The sequence below is a fragment of the Phymastichus coffea genome, unplaced genomic scaffold, assembly GCF_024137745.1.
Source record: "Phymastichus coffea isolate CEN01 unplaced genomic scaffold, Cenicafe_Pcof_1.1 PCOF00063, whole genome shotgun sequence".
In the NCBI taxonomy this organism is placed as follows: Eukaryota; Metazoa; Arthropoda; class Insecta; order Hymenoptera; family Eulophidae; genus Phymastichus; species Phymastichus coffea.
Genome location: NW_026706874.1, coordinates 1,140,071 through 1,158,186, shown reverse-complemented (window position 1 = coordinate 1,158,186; position 18,116 = coordinate 1,140,071). Strand labels below are relative to the sequence as shown.

General features: G+C 34.8%; 4 protein-coding genes across 5 annotated transcripts; 3 read left to right on the top strand and 1 right to left on the bottom strand.

The window, feature by feature from the left end:
• Positions 1-349: 349 nt before the first annotated feature.
• On the top strand, positions 350-5,616 carry LOC131667098 (cytochrome P450 4C1-like). 2 transcript variants are annotated; one of them, XM_058940300.1, is made up of 15 exons: positions 350-568; positions 654-763; positions 845-935; positions 999-1,181; positions 1,253-1,340; positions 1,402-1,504; positions 1,595-1,703; positions 1,789-1,898; positions 2,066-2,134; positions 2,202-2,370; positions 2,456-2,635; positions 2,719-2,911; positions 2,989-3,495; positions 3,567-3,743; positions 5,185-5,616. In XM_058940300.1, the coding sequence occupies exons 1-12, from the start codon at positions 400-402 to the stop codon at positions 2,880-2,882; spliced, it is 1,545 nt and encodes a 514-aa protein (XP_058796283.1). In that variant the 5' UTR covers positions 350-399; the 3' UTR covers positions 2,883-2,911; positions 2,989-3,495; positions 3,567-3,743; positions 5,185-5,616. The 2 variants fall into 2 exon arrangements, with proteins under 2 accessions (XP_058796283.1, XP_058796282.1); XM_058940299.1 differs by having other exon boundaries at positions 2,719-3,495.
• Positions 5,617-7,591: 1,975 nt separating this feature from the next.
• On the top strand, positions 7,592-9,084 carry LOC131667156 (uncharacterized). Its single transcript, XM_058940402.1, has 4 exons — positions 7,592-7,678; positions 7,763-7,801; positions 7,882-8,109; positions 8,171-9,084. Exons 1-4 carry the CDS (start codon positions 7,628-7,630, stop codon positions 9,020-9,022), a joined length of 1,170 nt encoding a protein of 389 aa, XP_058796385.1. The 5' UTR covers positions 7,592-7,627; the 3' UTR covers positions 9,023-9,084.
• A 2,629-nt stretch (positions 9,085-11,713) lies between these two features.
• Positions 11,714-15,557, top strand: LOC131667262 (egalitarian protein homolog). The gene is made up of 7 exons (XM_058940580.1): positions 11,714-12,145; positions 12,491-13,056; positions 13,167-14,002; positions 14,077-14,157; positions 14,240-14,484; positions 14,558-14,946; positions 15,212-15,557. The coding sequence occupies exons 2-7, from the start codon at positions 12,516-12,518 to the stop codon at positions 15,541-15,543; spliced, it is 2,424 nt and encodes an 807-aa protein (XP_058796563.1). The 5' UTR covers positions 11,714-12,145; positions 12,491-12,515; the 3' UTR covers positions 15,544-15,557.
• Positions 15,558-16,667: 1,110 nt separating this feature from the next.
• On the bottom strand, positions 16,668-18,015 carry LOC131667265 (protein unc-50 homolog). The gene is made up of 6 exons (XM_058940583.1): positions 17,776-18,015; positions 17,539-17,690; positions 17,265-17,451; positions 17,072-17,205; positions 16,896-16,997; positions 16,668-16,823 (listed from the first exon to the last, which is right to left on the bottom strand). The coding sequence occupies exons 1-6, from the start codon at positions 17,868-17,870 to the stop codon at positions 16,684-16,686; spliced, it is 810 nt and encodes a 269-aa protein (XP_058796566.1). The 5' UTR covers positions 17,871-18,015; the 3' UTR covers positions 16,668-16,683.
• Positions 18,016-18,116: the final 101 nt, after the last annotated feature.

Genomic DNA, 18,116 nt, shown 5'->3' with positions numbered 1-18,116 from the left:
AGAAGTCGTGTGCTTTTTCAATTAAATACTTTATTTTGCTGCGGCTGCTAGTAAATATCTCTGAGACAGAGCAAAAAACGAAATCGCGTAATTTTATTTTTTGCATTCGGTTACCGCCATTATAAGTGCAACTTCTTAAAAACACTCTTTGCCGGCATCTTTGGCTTTGCTATCGTTTGTAGCAAATATCTCTCGGCCGCGAAAAGGCAAAACAAAATCGCATCAATTCATACCGAATAATTATTATTATTATAAAGCGATAACGAAACATTATCGTGCTATGCAACAAACATTCTTGAGCTTTTTCCATTTGCATTTTGCCATCGTGGACATTAGTGCAGCATCGACAGCTGGATTGAACGAAACGTTTCTCTCAAGTTTGTATTGAACAATTCAACAATGCTCATCGAACTTTCGCTATTTGTTTTATTGTTGTTTTGTTGGCATAAATACCAAATTGAATATAGTAGAATAGGAAAGTACATCAGGAACATTCCAGGACCACCGGTATGGCCGTTACTTGGCTGTATTCCAAATTTCATGCTAGGCAAATTATTCCCAACACAAGGTAAGACCTCCGGACAAAACCATTGTCTTTTGGAAGTCAGCAAATAACGAGTTGTGATTATAAATTCGTCTTATAATATTGTTAGAGACAATTTGGCAATCGGCACGAGATTTCGATCTGAAGTACTACCCAACTTATAAATTTTGGGATACTCACAGGGTTTGCGTCATTATTTTGCATCCAGATGACATTGAAGTAAAATCTCTATTATATTGTTTTTTATTATTTTTTTTAATATGATGTACGTGACTATAAGATATCTTGTACCCTGTATAGAAATTATTAACAAGTATGAGACACATACAAAAAAGTTTCCTCTATAACACACTGCATGGATGGTTAGGGACTGGTTTACTCACGAGCCACGGTAAGCATATTATATACGTAGATAATAATGCTAGAAGTAACAAAATGACATATCATTATTCAGGAACTAAATGGCAAACCAGGCGCAAGATGCTAACGCCGGCATTCCACTTCAATATTCTGCAGCAGTACTTTAAAAATATCGTAGAGAATGGAGAAAAAACTATGGAACAATTGCTGTCCAAAGGAGAAGCTATTTATGATGTCGACGAGGTGGTGTCGAATTTCACTTTGAAAGTTATTTGTGGTAAATAAATTAGATAGATATTTCATAATTTTCGAAATTGTATACTCCACATTTGATTATTACTCGTGTAGAAACGGCAATGGGAGTGAAATTTACCGAAGGGAACATAAATGAATACAGAAAAGCGATACACTGCGTAGGTAGTTCCACCGTATATAGGTATTTCGATATTTTAGTCCAAGATAGTTGTAGGCAGATTCAGTAATGATTTGATTTTTAGATCTATTTATCCTTGGTTCGGACCGGAATCTATATTTCGTATGACTCAAAGAGGCCGTGAATATAAGCAGGCATTGAATACGCTGCACAGCTTCACTAAAAAGGTAAGTAAGCTTACAAGACGATTCGCATTATTCATGCGAAATATTCAATGCATGCAAATGATACATTCCGTATTATCTATTTATTTGTAGATAATACAAGAACGAAAAGAATTTCACGACAATACCAATGGTTATTTTTTGGAGGAATTCGCATCAGATGGTTCTAAAAAGTCTTCAACAGACGATATATATTTCGGATGTAAAATAAGCCTTTCACAACAGATATATCGATAAATTTATCCAATTTTTTCTTTTTTTTCATTATATCGAACTATCCATTATAGATCGTAAAAAACGCTTGGCCATGCTTGATTTATTAATTGCGGCGCAGAGAGATAACCAGCAAATTGACGATCAAGGTATTCAGGAGGAAGTTGATACGTTTACATTTGAAGTAAGCTTCTACAAAACGAATAATTGTAATTTGGAAATATTCATTTGTTTTGCCATCAGAAGCAACATGATGCAACAATAAAAATGTCATATTCTACTTAAGTTTCAGTAACTTATTGCTTATCACAATTAATAAGGTATGATGATTCCTGTACATATCTTTTGTAGGGTCATGACACCTCTGCAGTTGCTCTGATGTTTGCAGTACTATTAATTGCAGAACACGAAGATGTGCAAGTAAGCGACGGGTACAGAAACTCTAAATACCCAAATCCGCGATCGATAACAACGTTAATTGTTTCAGAATCGAATTAGAGGTGAGGTCAGTGAAATCTTAAATCGGACAAATGGAAAATTGGAAATGTCGGATGTTCAAAATTTACATTATCTCGAAATGTGTTTGAAAGAGTGTCTTCGCCTTCATCCGAGCGTACCTTACATGTCGCGATACATGTCAGAGGATTTGCAATTGAGTGTGTTCTTGCAGTTCACCCTTATATATTTGCCTTTCTGTTTTCCGTATGAAAAACAATCATAATTTTTATATCATCTTTCCAGCTGACTACTTAATACCAAAAGGCACTTTGGTCCAAGTACACACGTACTCGGTACATCGACTTCCAGAATTTTGGCCAGATCCAGAAAAATTTGATCCCGAGAGGTTTTCACCTGAAAACTCAATAAAACGACATCCATTCTCCTACATTCCCTTCAGTGCCGGACCTCGAAATTGTATTGGTAAATATTCCATTGAAGTTCACTTAAAAAATTTCTAATTATGCTCGATTATGTTTGATTTTCTTGCTAATGCACCTTTTCAGGTCAAAAGTTCGTTATGATACAATTAAAAGTGTTTATGGCTTATTTGATCTACAACTTTTATTTGAAACCTGTTATCGAAACGAAAGAAATCAAATTTATAACAGATATCATTCATCGACCAAGTCAGCCAACTTATGTGAAGCTGGTGCCAATAAAAGAGTGATCAAGCCGCCATGAGAATCAATTAAAAATGTACATTCGTAGAATATTAGTTTCAATAAACAATGTTACAATTCTGTTAAAAAATATTAATATCAAATACTTTAAAGGTATTTTGAGATTCTGATCATTCTCTGCAGCCTAATGCGGAATTGTCGTGTAGAAATTATGAAATAATGAAAAAGCAAAAAAATAATCATCGATAGAAATAAATAATTAAAAATAAATCTTGCAAATGATACTCAGACGTTTGAACAGTAGTTATTTTGCGTAGAAACGTTGAAACAGGTAAAGCGTGAAAGCTCCTTCTTCCACGCGCACACTTCGTGTTCCCACTAAACGCAACCAGGTCGTTTGCGGAGACCGTGTTTTCCCTAGAAATTGGAAAATTCCGATGATTCGCTGTTGCATTTTGCTAGTACACCAGTTGCCTCTCGAGATAACTGCTGGCATGTTTGCTACCAGAATTTTAACAAAGCATATAAGATGTTAATTAATTATCACAGCATTCGCTCGTCTGCTTTATCTTGACGTACGATACAATGTACAATTCGTATTTTCATGGGTAGGCGGTCCAAGCCATAACTAAGGAGCCTGAAGTTTCATGTGACAGATAGGTGACTGCGTTATGTTACACGCGGTGGGGTTTATATCCGATGATCTAATTTTTGCCGTTTCTAATTTTTAGGTTCTTTGTTCAGAAGAATGAGCGTAACATGGAGACGTCGTAATCGAACTATAGAAAAAAATGTATGATGTATACAGTACTATAATAACCGAAGCCAAATTGCTGCCAGTCATTCATGGCAAGTTAAATGTTTGGAGTTTCTACACAGGGAGAAAATGAAACCACCAAAATTACTAGGTATTTGAAATAAATATTTAATGACCAAAGCTAAAAATATTTAAACTAATCGCGAGAGCAAGAGAGCAAGCTCATTAAAGCGTGTGAGTACTATACGGCTATCTAATGGAGAAGAGGAAAAGCCGCGAGTCGCGAGGCTGAAGGACATGTTTCTGCTGACAGTACTGACGTTGCCGTTGATGCTGCCGACTGGTGTTCGAAGTGGGACTTGGTTGAATTCCGACAAATATGGAGAACGAAAAATTCGAAAATGCAATACATACTTAAAATCTTTAATACAAGACACTAATTCCGAAAAATGACATTCGATGATGAATAGTACAGATGCTTTACTAAGATTCCTTTCGCCCATATTCATTCGTATATATAATATCCGCCTTCGTGGCATTTGAGCCGTGTCTCGATATTCTTGATTCTATAAAAGAGACTTGTGAATCTGACGCCCAAAAAAATTTTTTAATCATATTTTTGAGTTATCATGAGCTAAAACGTTCTCTCCCTCTTTCCGGATTATGTCTCCGCTTGAAATTTTATTTCCGGATTTTTCATTTTTAAGAAAATTGCGAAAAAAAATCGGGCGTTCGTACAGCGCGCAAAATGCATTAAACATTTTTCTCCTGTTTAAAAAGAAATAATATCGATAGCGGATGATAGCTCCTTATTCCCGGATTACGAAACAATTTTCCTTTTGTCGAATTTCTATCCAAAATTGTTGTACGTTCGGCGCTACAGTTTTAAACAACAGTCACTTTTGCTTACTACCGATAGTGTTGGTACTAAATAATCGAACTAGATATTTTTAGTGATGTTACAAGAGTTGCGATTCGCGTCCGTATCCGTTCGCATCTGTACGTACCTATGGGACCGGGGCCTTATTATAATTACGCAATGTAGAACTTATAAAGGGATATCTGGTGATTAGCAAACGTTTAACCTGTTTTATCGACTAACTGCCGCATATTACTAATTTTTACATTTTCCTCAATTTTGGATAGAATATCGACAAAAGGAAAATTGTTTCGTAATCCGGGAATAAAGAGCTATCATCCGCTATCGATATTATTTCTTTTTAAACAGGAGAAAAATGTTTAATGCATTTTGCGCGCTGTACGAACACGCGATTTTTTTTCGCAATTTTCTTAAAAACGGAAAATCCGGAAATAAAATTTCAAGCGGAGACATAATCCGGAAAAAGGGAGAAAACGTTTTAGCGTATGAAAACTCAAAAATACGATTAAAAAATTTTTTTGGACGTCAGATTCACAAGTCTTTATAAAAGTAATTTTAAATAAATGTAACTGAATTACCGACTGAGTGAGGCGGCAAAATTGAAGTTGGAAAACATGTAATACATAATTTGACTTGATCAATTTTGAAAACGAATACTAGATTTTGTACACATTCTAGATAAATTCAAATGTTTTTATTTGTTTGCTTTCAGAGCTTTTGCAAGAAGTACATTCAAAAATAAAGAGAAGTAGGATAGTCAGCTGCAATTTTTAAATTCAACAGTTCCGAATGAAGTGACATAATCTAAGCCAATTTGTTAATTTCCTGTACGTGGCAGATATGGCAGAAAACCAGTACAAAGACAGGTGTACACGAAGCAAGGAGCCGTGTTTAAAATTAGCAAAAAGTGCGGTTGATCTAGACTAGGAAAATGAAGAAGTCATTGCAGACACTGAGGAGTACAAGAAGTTATAAGACGAGTTGAAAGATCTTGAAGACAACACCAAGATTTAGTGCTGCTAAAAATCGGCCACTCCACGGAGAAAAAGATGCAGAAAAGGTCGACGACGACAGTGATTTAATTAGTCTTGCTGTCAGTTTTGGTATTCCAATTTTCACGGTTATCTTTTTATTGATACTGATAAGCTCAGCCGTGGTTGGGGTCCGACCTCAATCTTACTCAAGATTTTTACACATTTTTATACGATAATCTTTATGACATAAGTCTTGTACTTATTTGTATTTATAGGTATGCTAAGTATAAATAAATCATTCTACACGTTTGAAAATGGTGCAGACTATTTTAAAATATTGCAACCACTTCAGGATGCTTCAAACCATTAGTCATTTGAGAAATAATAAGGAGTAATATATGTAAACTACTACTTTTCAATTAGAAAAATACCTATATACAATAATTGTTGTGGGGGGTTTAAATACTACTCACTCGATTTCTATTTCGTTGCTATTTATTGCAGAAGCTTTATAGAAATCAAGTTTATAATTTAAGCTAATCAATTGCAGTCTCCAATTAAAATAAGAAAGTGGAAATTAATATCGTTCTAAAAAAGGATAAAAGTGGAGAGTTTTAATATAAGAGAGATTACTTTTACTTACTATTTATTTGATGTTGGTTACACAAAAGTTATTCCAATCTGTTGTCTACCACCCTTCTTGGTAAAATAACTAGTTAAATAATGGCACTGCTTGACTGATCGATTGTGAGAAAGTGCCTGTCGCAGAAGCGGACGAGTAAGCTTTTCATAGCCTAGGAGAAGCTTCTTTAAAGATGACATAGAAATTTCTTTTAGATGGCTAGAGCCACCGAAAACCGGGTTTCCGGCTTTCTAGGTTTCGTCAAAAATAGCATCTCGTATATTAATCTGAGTAATGTTATTCTAGCTATTATTTTATTTTTGTACGTGTAAATAGGCTATTTACCATATTATAGCTTAAAATTTATTACACAGTCACACCTTTTTTAATCATTCATACATTTTTTATTAAAAACAATTGCAGTTGGATTATACGCATTATTTATGAATTTTCTCATTTTTTTATTTAGGCTAGCGGCATTTAAAGTTTCTACAAACCACAATTAGTATTTTCAACTGAAATTTGTTATGTTTATTTGTTATTTTTAGTACTAGTTGTTTTCTTAAAATTTAAAATCTATAAAATACTTTGTTATTTTATGTAAAAAATTAAGTTTTGGATTGAAAAATGTTTGAAATGTTTTTGATAGTCGTAATAAATTATTGTCTATAATATGGCATTAATCATATATCTAAAATCTAACAATTGTTATATTGTATTTTTAAATTGAAATTTGAAGATTTAATGAAAAAAAAAACCGGATCCAGTTTTACGACTTCACCTTCTATTCCTTTATCATATTCTTCCTAGGCCTGGTGCGAGCAGTTGTTGATGTATGATTACGCACAAGATCGAGGGAGAAAAAAGATAGTTAACAGAATCTTTAAACTAGATGTATTCAAATTTTCCTCTTTTTAGATACGCCTTCTTGCTGTATGTCTATATAAAGAAAACTGTTAAGGCAAAAAGAGTTCTTATCTTTTTTTTATTTCGTTCTCAAAGGGGTTCTCAAATATTTCTCTATTCGTATTCTTTCTTATGATTTATTTAATTTAACTCCGTTTTTATTTGATTGGAAGTAAAATAAAAACAGAAAAATATTTAAAAAAAGGTCTTTAAAACGTGCCAGACGTCACATCGTTTTGTTTTTTAAGTAAAGAAAATTTCTAGAACCATCTTCAAAAGACAGCTTGAGTAATAGTTATTTGAAAAATGAAACGGTAATAAAAATGTTACTACTGCTGCCAATAGCACGATTTATAATATAATAGAAATCTTATTGACACAGCAATAAATATTCTTAAAAATTTCTCTACTTTCAGATTCAATTACATTATTCATTATGATGAATCAAGAATTAAAAATCTGCATATTCGTTGAAATTATAATTATTATAAAAATGCTCTATCAAATCTATCTAAGTTTTCCTTTGAAAATATCCACGCGAATTTACAACTTAACTCGTCACGTCACGATATTTTTAGTATATATATGAGTTCAGTTTTTACTCCGCGAGTGGAATAGCTTTTCAGCAAAGTATTTGTGAAAATATTTTCAAAATGGTTGTCAAAGTAATCGGTGCTGTACTATGCCTTATTGTTTCTGTACAGGTAATAGATAAATATAATAATTGCAATTCTGCTCGTTCGATTTTGGCACAATAAAAAGTTATTCTCTTTTACGAATTGTTATAGGCATGTAAGCTTCCAGATGCTTTGCAACCAATCGAAAAAGTAGCTACAATCTCTGATACTTTAATTTTCATTACTGATGCAAATTACGTGATTGTTTGTTTATGCTCGAAAAATTGCAGCTATCTTGTGGAGTAAAGCTGCTTTCTTACGAGACTGTTACCAAGGAAGCAAATAAAAAGTATGACCAATATTACGAAAAACTGAAAAACCAAAATTTAGATGCCAATCTTATAAAACAGTTAGATCTGCATCATAAATACTTCAAACAGAAGATTACTCAAGCGTTATCCGAATACAACATCGATATCAAGGCTTTGGAACACGAGCGTGACGTTAAAGTTCGACTGGTAAGTTACTGCGCCCTTAATTATTAAAAATTTTTAATTACAATTTTGTCTTTTTAATCAGGTGCTTTGTCGCAAGTACATCAAGTGGGCGCTAACACTCAATCCTCAGTTGATTAAACTGGCCACAGATATTAAAGCTGAATTAAAGGAAGTGCTCGAAAAAACAGGCTTGCCATCGGCAACGAAAGCGAAGATAATGCAAATGTTGGAGAGGTGCCTGAATTTATTAGCCCTGTTAGATTTAGCGGCGCACATCGGCAATAGTCTGATAAAGTTCTGGAACTGGCTCAACGATTTGAACACGGTAAAAGGACTGCCCAAAAATGTTCTGGAAAATCACCAGGACAACGTGAACAAGTTCACCACGAGGATTCAGCAAGTGACGAACGAAGAGTTGGAAGCCGAGGAGATCGGCACGGAGGCCGAGGAAAACCTGAGAACGGAGTTGTCCGATTTTCTGGAGCATCTGGAATCCAGCAAAAACGGTCCGAGCCAAGCGATAGAGGCGATCCGGGCATCAGAGATCGCTAAAGAAGCCGAGACCGTGAGAAAGATCGACGCTTTCAGAGCGGGAGAGCTGGCGAGTAAGGCCAACGAGGCGGAGGCTGCCGAGCTCGCCGAAGCCGCCCGAGCCGCCGAAGCTGCTCGAGCCGCGGAAACCGTTAGGGCTGCCGAAGCCGCCAGAGTCGCCCAAGCGGCCAGAATCTCTCAGGCGACCAAAATTGCCGACACTTTTAAAAGTGCGCAGGCCGCGAGGGCCGCTGAAGCTTTGGCCGCTGAAAATAGGGCCGCTAATATGGTGGAAATCCTGCCGGCTTCGGAGAACGACATTGCCACCGTTGGTTCTACCGTTGCTACTACTGGCGCCACTGTGAGCTCGATATTAGCCAGTATTGTGTCGGTCCTAGGCTAACAAATTCCTACCTGTGTATCGATTAGCGTTCATCGAAATAAATCTTCACTATCGGAACTGTATATTTTGCAAAATTATTTTCGCTAAATCTACATCGACGGAGACGATATAACAAAACGTCCCGTTGCAGGGGCCACGTGTACATGATGGATAGGTTCTCGCAAGTGGCAGAATAAATAATTGATTGCTTTAGTTCGTTTTCAGTTGTGATACCGCCAGATAAAATAACGTCGTCGCGAATATCGGAGACACCTCTTTAATATTTACAAATTCATTCATTCTTCTGATGTTTAACAATTTTATAAGCGATCCCAGAACAATTAGATGATAATCGAATGTTTGTGCTATAGGTCTACGTTACGTTAAGCCAATAACAACTGACGCGCTTTAGACTTGCCAATACTTTGGCGACCTTAGGTTGTAATCTACTATACATTTTAGAGCTCGATCACTGTTATTAAATTTTGTAACATATAAGATTTTTGGCCAAGTTAAGCGCCTTGAAATACGATTTTCAAAATATAGTTATTGATTTGTAAAAAAATCAACCCCTAAAATAGGTTTCACATTATTTTAGGCCTTTCCTTCAGAGATAGAAACTATAACAACAATAGCACAACAAGTGAATCTTACGCCTACAAGGTAATCGCACACTTAGTTTCTTTATATAATTTAGTCCATGTATCAGTTTCAAAATAATTCCATAAACCTTTCTAGAAAGATATGATGAAAATTAGTTGACATGATATCAAGATACAAAAAAAATATAAGATATGTTTATTACAGTAGCGAGTGTGATAAATGTTAAGTATAGCAAATTTCAAATGCTGATTATAAAAGCTTTGGAATGATACAAACAAGATTCAGAGAAACGTGTTAAATTTTCCTAACTCCCAGAAGTACCAAGAGAAGTGAAAAATAATTTGAAGAATATTCTCAGCAGGATCGTCAACTTTCTATTTTTAGTCGACCTATTTGAAAATATATTGAAAAATGACAACTCTTTGTTTAACGACGCAGTTATTAAAACCGTGGAGGAAATTGCATATGAGAAAAAAATACGACATTCTTTTCTCTTTGCAGCCATTTAACTTTCTTTAATTTTATTCGTCATATATTCGTTTTCTTTTTTTAAATTTTTTTTCTCAATTATTTGTTCACTTTTCAAATTTACATGTATTACAATGTACACTCATTACATATATTTTCATTATACTCAAATAACGCTTTTTGCTCCGCTTCAAATTACTCGTCTCTTTTATTTCTTGTTAATATCAATTATCGTTTTTAACAATCAACTAAACACTCTTTTGCACTACCGATAAAAAACGTATCCGAAGAAATTCTACTTTAAATAATTATTTTTATTTTAAACTTCCTGTTGAAAGTCTTCTTGTATTTTGCCTGCTTTCAAGAGTATAAACAATGCCATTCATTATTCGATAATGTAACACACAATCTAGCATTTTTTTTTATGAAAAACTTTGTGTAAAAGTCCAATTAGCAGAATTTACTTCCTAAATTGCAATCACTTCGATCGAACCACGCTCTGCTACCATGTAGGATTAATATAGTGTACTTTTATTAATAATAATAATGTAGGATGAAGGACCAGTGATCAGCTGAATAATTTTTCTAAGTAACACAAATATATTTTCGACACTCCGTGCGCAAAGTGCGTCTTTCCCGCACGCTCAGCAGAAAACGTGCGTTGAAAATCGCACTTTCCACACGTTGTATCAAAAAATACGGTACGGCACATGTTCGGGAAAGAGTTTCTCGTCTCGTGTCCCCTTCCACCCTCGCTTCGCTCGGGTGTAAACGCCACACGAGACCGGAATCTACTTTCCCGCACTTGTATCGTAATGTACTAATCTCTTCGATACTCCGTGCGCAAAGTGTCTTTCCCGCACGCTCGGCAGAAACCGCGTGTTGAAAATCGCATTTTCCACACGTCGTATCAAAAAATACGGTACAGCACATGTTCGGGAATTAATACATTACGATACAAGTGTGGGAATAGTACATTTATTTCGAAGCTAGTTCGAAATTCAATAATTTGCATCGAATCTATTTTTTTAATTTGACATATTTGTTGCGAACATGACAAGGTAAACATTTGTGGCAATTTTAAGAAAAAAATATTAATTAGATCAAAGATTATCAATTGAAAAAATTAAGAAATTTTATTTAAAAATCAATCACTTCGTCATCGTTGAGATTACGATAAAATTCTTTTTTTTAAATACGTAAAACCTTGAACTTTAAAATTATTATTAAACATTAAATCAAAAATTGTTTTATGGATAAGTTAATAAAATTTTTGGTTTCCAGTTGAATTTTTCTCAATGAGCAATAGTTGGGATTTTTTTATTTTAGTTTCATTGTATTCCTTGAAGATTTTTACATAACAGTCATCAATAAAATTGACTGGTCAGACGAACCGGTGCGCACTCCAGGTGGGAGTGACATGTATACATCCGCACTTTTCTGCATGAGCGATAATTTCGATTTCAAAAATTGGTACTCCACCTTATTCCTTGGGCTTTTTTGCATAAGAATTATTAATAAAATTCACTGGTCAGTCAATAAATAGCTTACTATAAGCGATGTAAGCTATTTGACTTACATCGCTTATGACACAAAGTAGCCTGTAGATCGGACGGGCCCGTCGTATTAATCCTCTCTCGGTTTTTGGCTATATAGGTAAATGCAAAAGACGGAGTACTATTTCGACTTTCGGTTACGAAAAATTCCACGTTTACTCTATACCTTGACCTGGCGGTCTGAATATCCAAGTGTAGAGGTCTCTACGTGTGCCTGTGCACGACGTATGCACAGTTCACACACACACGGTAAACAACTACACTCTCACACAGACGGAAGACGTAGCGAAGACGGAGCGCGGCGGCGGAGAGCGCTTAGCGCACATATGATCTGAAAATCGTCGTCGATCTAAATGGGCAAAATGAGTTAGTGTTTCGAATGTGTGTGCGAAGCAACCCATGAGAGAGGTGGGTTTGCTTTAGCTCTCTTTGACGTGTGTTTTCCATTTGTCGCTCTTCCTACAACCGACACACCTTCACTAAGAGGCCGGACGGAGAAGAGCTTTCTTGAATTAATGTAAGTTTCTTTCATTACGCACACACTTATTGCTCACTTTTGACTTTCTCTCTGGAATTTCAAGTATTTACCTTCGGCGCTACGTGTGTGCACGTTTGTATGTATACACGATAACAGCATGCTTAATTAATTTTCGTTTTACTGAGAAATTCCAAAGAATCATTTCGTTCAAAATTTTTTGCGATGCACACATTTTTTCCCTATTGCTCCACTTTTCACTGAACAACACGCACGCACACAAGTATATGCATCCATGCATGCGCAATATAAAATATATGTGGGTGTGGGTCGGTGCGTGGATGTGAGCTGCATACAATGTAACCTAATAATTTTCTCTTTTTGCAGCTGTTATTACAAATAATCATCAAGAATGGATAGTTCAGAGTATGAGATGGTGAGGAACCTGACCTTGTTGTTCTTCTTTGAGCGTCTCATGGATAAGGGTGGTCCAAGATCACTACATGACTTAAGCTGTCAATTTGGTGCCAAGGGTTTTACCAAAGAAATGAGGCAGATTGCTGGTGGTTCACAAAGTGGCCTTAAGAAATTTCTAGCTCAGTATCCTGCTCTGTTCAATATTGATGGTGACTATGTGTACATCAACACAATGCAGCCAGTGGTAGAAGAGGATGATGGTACCAAATTAAGTAAGAAGCGAGACTATGCTCTGGAGGCGGTGGAGTACTTCTCCAATAAACTTATGCAGTATGGAGTTGGAACTGAAGTGCCCATCAAGAGTCTACTAGGACATAGGTCTCAAGCTTCGCCAGAAGTCAGACACATCTCTGGACAACACTTTCGTGAATTCAAAGACTTTCTCATGAAGTATCCTGATGCATTTATCATTAATGAGGACAATGTTATGTTGAAACAATACGAGGGTATGAAGCCAAAACCATTTCATGAACTAGGTAAATATTGAATAATTTATTTTATATATTCTACAATAAATTTCTTATTTTTAAGATTTATTTTTTTAATTATGTCACATACCTTGATATTACATTCTGTTTTTCGTTAGAACCTGAAATATCAATAGACTCTGAAGTAACAGCACAACTATTGGACTTCCTTGAACTATGTATCAGTCAGAAAGGTTTCATTTCAGTAGATCAGTTGTTTCATGCAGTAGCTGAAAAATTTCCGGATAGTCTATCTATGTTTAAAACTGCACAGGATCTTTCAACATTCATGAAGATGAGTCCTGATGCATTTCATGTTCAAGGCAACTTAGTAACCCTTATAGGGAAACCAAAACCATTTGAACAGAAGGACAAACATTTAGAGGAGCAGAACGATAAGTTAAAAAAGAGGAAGCTAAGAGAAGAAAACAATCACATATCTCTGAATCGCAGACCATCTACACCTTCAAACTCCCAACCAGACAGTCTCACTTCTAATCACTCATCAACCCAACCAAACTCATTAACTTCACCAGTGATAGAAACTTCTCCTCCTCCCGTTAGTCTTCAGCAACAAACGTTAAAACAACGAATCAACAATCTCCTCATTAAAACGTTGGCTGACAATACAGAACGAGACAGAACTCTGCAAAACGCTGTGATAGGTGAAGCTTTGAAATCGCGAGTCTCACAGCAGACTAAGGTCATTATTAATGTACGCGAATGTTTACAAATCGTCGATGATATAATGCATCCTAGAAAACCATCTACTAATGGTAAGATTGTTGTATCATTCGATTGCGAGGGTATTAATGTCGGCCCTAAGGGCAAGTTAACTCTCGTACAGATTGCAACGATGTCGGGGCAGACTTACGTTTTTGATTTGATCACTTGCCCGAATATTCTGCAGTCAGGTGGATTGCAAAAATTACTGGAGAGTGAAAATGTTATCAAGGTATGTTTATCGCACTTTGGCCGATGCTGAGGAAATATAAATGTGTTTAGATTTAAGAAGATTTTGATTTTCAGGTGATTCACGACTGTAAAAATGATAGCGCTAATCTGATTAATCAATTTGGAATTAATATCGTTAATGTTTTTGATACGCAGGTGATTTTTTCTTTTTCAAATGTTCTTAATTTTAATTATGGTCATAGCTCCTTAAGTTTACAACTTTTTATTCATTTTTCAGGCAGCACATGCAGTAATTGAATACCAGAATACAGGCAAGCCCGTTTACAAAGTGAAAAATGCCAATCTGAATACTCTGTGTGAGTTGTACGGTGCACCATCTAATCCGTTCAAGGAGCAGCTAAAAAATATCTATCGGCGTGATCAACGTTACTGGGCACGACGACCGCTCACTCGTGACATGATTGCTTACGCTAGCAGCGATGTTCAAAGTCTTGTACCTTTAATTTATAATGCTATGTCCAAGTAAGCTTGACTGCTTATTCGTTGTACTACCAGAAATTTGATAATCTTTTAAATTATCCTGCGATTTTTTTAGATTGATAAAGCCAGATATGAAAAAATTATTTTCTGAACTATGCGAAGAACAGGTGATGATGCACGTTAACACAAACGAGGTAAAGATTCGTAAGAAACAACGAAAAATCGAGACTGAAGTGGCCGATCTCCGTCGAAAAATGGATGAGACTATTGGCAGGAATATCGTACTGAGCAATCGAGAGATACGACTTTTGAGATATTTAGATCTTACCAAGGAGGAAAAGGAGAAATTAAAGGGAAGTTACAAGGTGGCAAAGAAACTTGAAAAACTTGAAAATATGGGTCAAGATAAAAATGATAGTAGCGATGAGGATGATGATGATGATAAGAATGATGATGCTGAGTATCCAAGCTTAGATAGTTATACTTCTGAAAATTCTCATTCAGGTATTTATGTTAGATTGAAATGTGAAATTTTGCCGATATTGAGAAATCGCAAAGATTTTAATGTACATAAATAGCAATAACGTCAGTTCGAACGAAAAACTCCTTTATAAGATATGCACTTATAAAATGTATTGAATATTCAAATTCAATGCTATGTCATGAATAATTGAACATAATTATGTATTTAGAGTAAAATAAAAAGTGAGATGTAGAGAATACAGATTATTATAATTGCAGTATATATAGGAAATACGATTTTTTTCAGGTGGAATCTTATCTCCTCGAAACGTCGAACCACCGACTCTCACGGAGTCGATGCAGATGGTAGACGAAATTTTGTCGGATGGCCGTATGGAAGATTTAGAAAAAATTGAGCGTCTCGAAGCAATTCTCTCAGCTGTAACAGGTACCTCGAATGATACAGACTCAAGTACAAGGTCATCACCGACAAAGTGTACTTGTTTATGTAATAGTACGAAACAACCTTTGCGTAAGGAAGTCTCTTGTCAAACATTGAGTACCGGCGACATTGTAATCACGCGAATATTTTATACCGAGGAAGAGGAGGAACGCGAGCGACTGCAAAAGAAGCAATAGTGCAAAAAAATTTTGATACGTTATACACAATTTACAGCTGCCATACATATAAAGTGCTGCTGAGCTTGCGACATTTTTACATGCGTCAAAATCGACGATAATGTATTTATTGTTAAGTAGATGAGTAGAGAATCTTGATCAGTTGGTACTAATCAATGTTGAGCCTAACTGCCATAATTGTGTTTTTTTTTGTTTATTTTAGAAAGATCAAAATTTACATAGGTGGTGAGATATAAGAAATTGGATTAAGTCAATGATAATTTGTTAACTTCGTCGTCGACTTAATCGTGTTTATTATTTCTCTATAGAAAGAAAATTTTTAATTTTTGATCGTGGGACTGCGGATGTATTTATTCGGAAAATTGTTGAGCGTATATTGTTAATGATACATATTGATACTTGGGCTTTTCATGGAACTGATGATCGAAATTTTAATTTTTTTTGTTTTGAAAAAAAAAAGGATCTGTAAGAAACCGAGAAAGATATGAGTTTATTGTACAGCTAAATATGTTTATATTTATGAAAGTTATAATCAAAGCGGCCACGGTGATTGATAGTCAAATACCCTTACTATTAACTTCAGAAACGTTACTAGCCATACATGAATTATATATATTTTTGATTTTTTTGAAAAGATTCAATTGTTTGTTTTCTATATTGAGGCAAAGTCATTACGGTGCAAAAGATAGTACTTCTCAAACGCATTTTTTTATACCCAATGTGATTAGCTAGTAATCAAGCTACCTTTGCTCGTTTTTTCATTAGACACCTTACATAAACATAATTTATGATTTATTTTGTATCTTTGAATACTCCAGTATTGTAAATATATATATATAAAAATAATTAACAGAAGTTTCCTTTTGATTATGTGACATTTAACATGAAAACGATCGCTTTATATCAATTTTGCGCATTAGCTAAAAAAATTAACTATTTACATTTTGTACATGACACATTAATTTATATATTGGATGAAAAAAAAAATTGTATAATAAACATATTTTTAACAGAAAAATAATGAGTCATTATTAATAAATAAAGAGGAGAGAATATACGGAAATGTCCTTTTTTCCGAATTTACACTTACAATCTAAATTTTTATGTACATTTGTTGTGTCTTCATTTGTCAATTACAATTCATATGACTCGATCATGATAAAAATTCATAACTTCTTGAGTGACATTAAAACCTGCAACTAGAGCCAGAATATATGTTATTAATGCAACAGGTACTGCTGCTTGCAGTATCACATGCGTTCTATGAAGAATTTCTACACCTAAAAAACATTAATGAATGCATTATTATTTGAAAAATCAAATTTAGTACTAAAAAACTTTATTATATTCACTTGCATATCCTAAAAATGTGATATAAATGTAATATGCTATTGCTATCAGCCAGAAAGTGTTTCCAACAAAACGTGAGAGAAAATAATCATGACTAATCAATACTGCAAAAGTACAATTAATTAACTCATACCAAATTCTAATTAATTTATACAAACCTGTATATTATAATACATACTTTTATACAAGAATAGTTGAACAAAATGAAGAATAATTAGTGGGGGGAAGAATGCATTTAAATGAATGTCAAATGCATACCCCCATTCCACATCTTGTGAACGATCAACACGCAGATATCTATTTGTAATAAACCTGTAAATATTCATAGTTTTAGCAACAAAAATATGATGCAATGTATTGAAAAGTTTTACCAAAAAATTGAAGCCACAGTAATTCCAGTACCTATACAGTCTACAAAAATGACATACAAAAGAAACTTGAAAAACTGTATAAATCCAAGGCCCAGAACAATGGCAAAACCTATAGATGAGACACACAGCCATGAAGCAAACAATACTAAGAAAGCTGGATCATCCCTTGCAAATTGTGATTTGGTTTCTAAAACAATCACACATATAATTATTACAAATACTTTTTGTTACCAATTTCCATTTAGAAAAATCAATCCCTCAAAAATATATTCACGTTTTCTACTCTGAAAATTCCTGTAGACCTTCTGTGGAGAAGTGAACAGATAGATCATTTGCCAAGCAGCAAACTCAAAGTCCATTTGCTCAAACTTAAGTAATTTTCTCAGGTACTTGTAACATTTTGTTGGTGCTCCAAAACAATTTTGTCTGCCAAACATGTATTCCAATACTATATAGTTTATAGGATTACTGATGCATGCATGTATATAATTTAATTGAAAATAAAAATTACCTATAAGTGGCAGGCATAGGTAAGGAAGAGCTAGATCTCACAGATGATATCGGTGATGCACACCGGCTAACTGGTGGCGAAGTAGAATACTTCATTTTTTCTCTTCAATAAATATCCTATATTCTACAGCTAAACAAAACACCGCACTCTAAAATATATATAATATTTTTGTAGGTTAGAATTGCCGTACGTGGCTTTTAAATACTTGTGTGCGTGTTCGCGTGCGCGCGCGCGCATCTATGTGTGGTTGCTGAGAGAAAGAACGTAACCGCCTACCAGAGGGAGCCTTATATTTCTCTCACACAAACACATATACGCTTCTTCTCTCTTTTAGTCTCTCT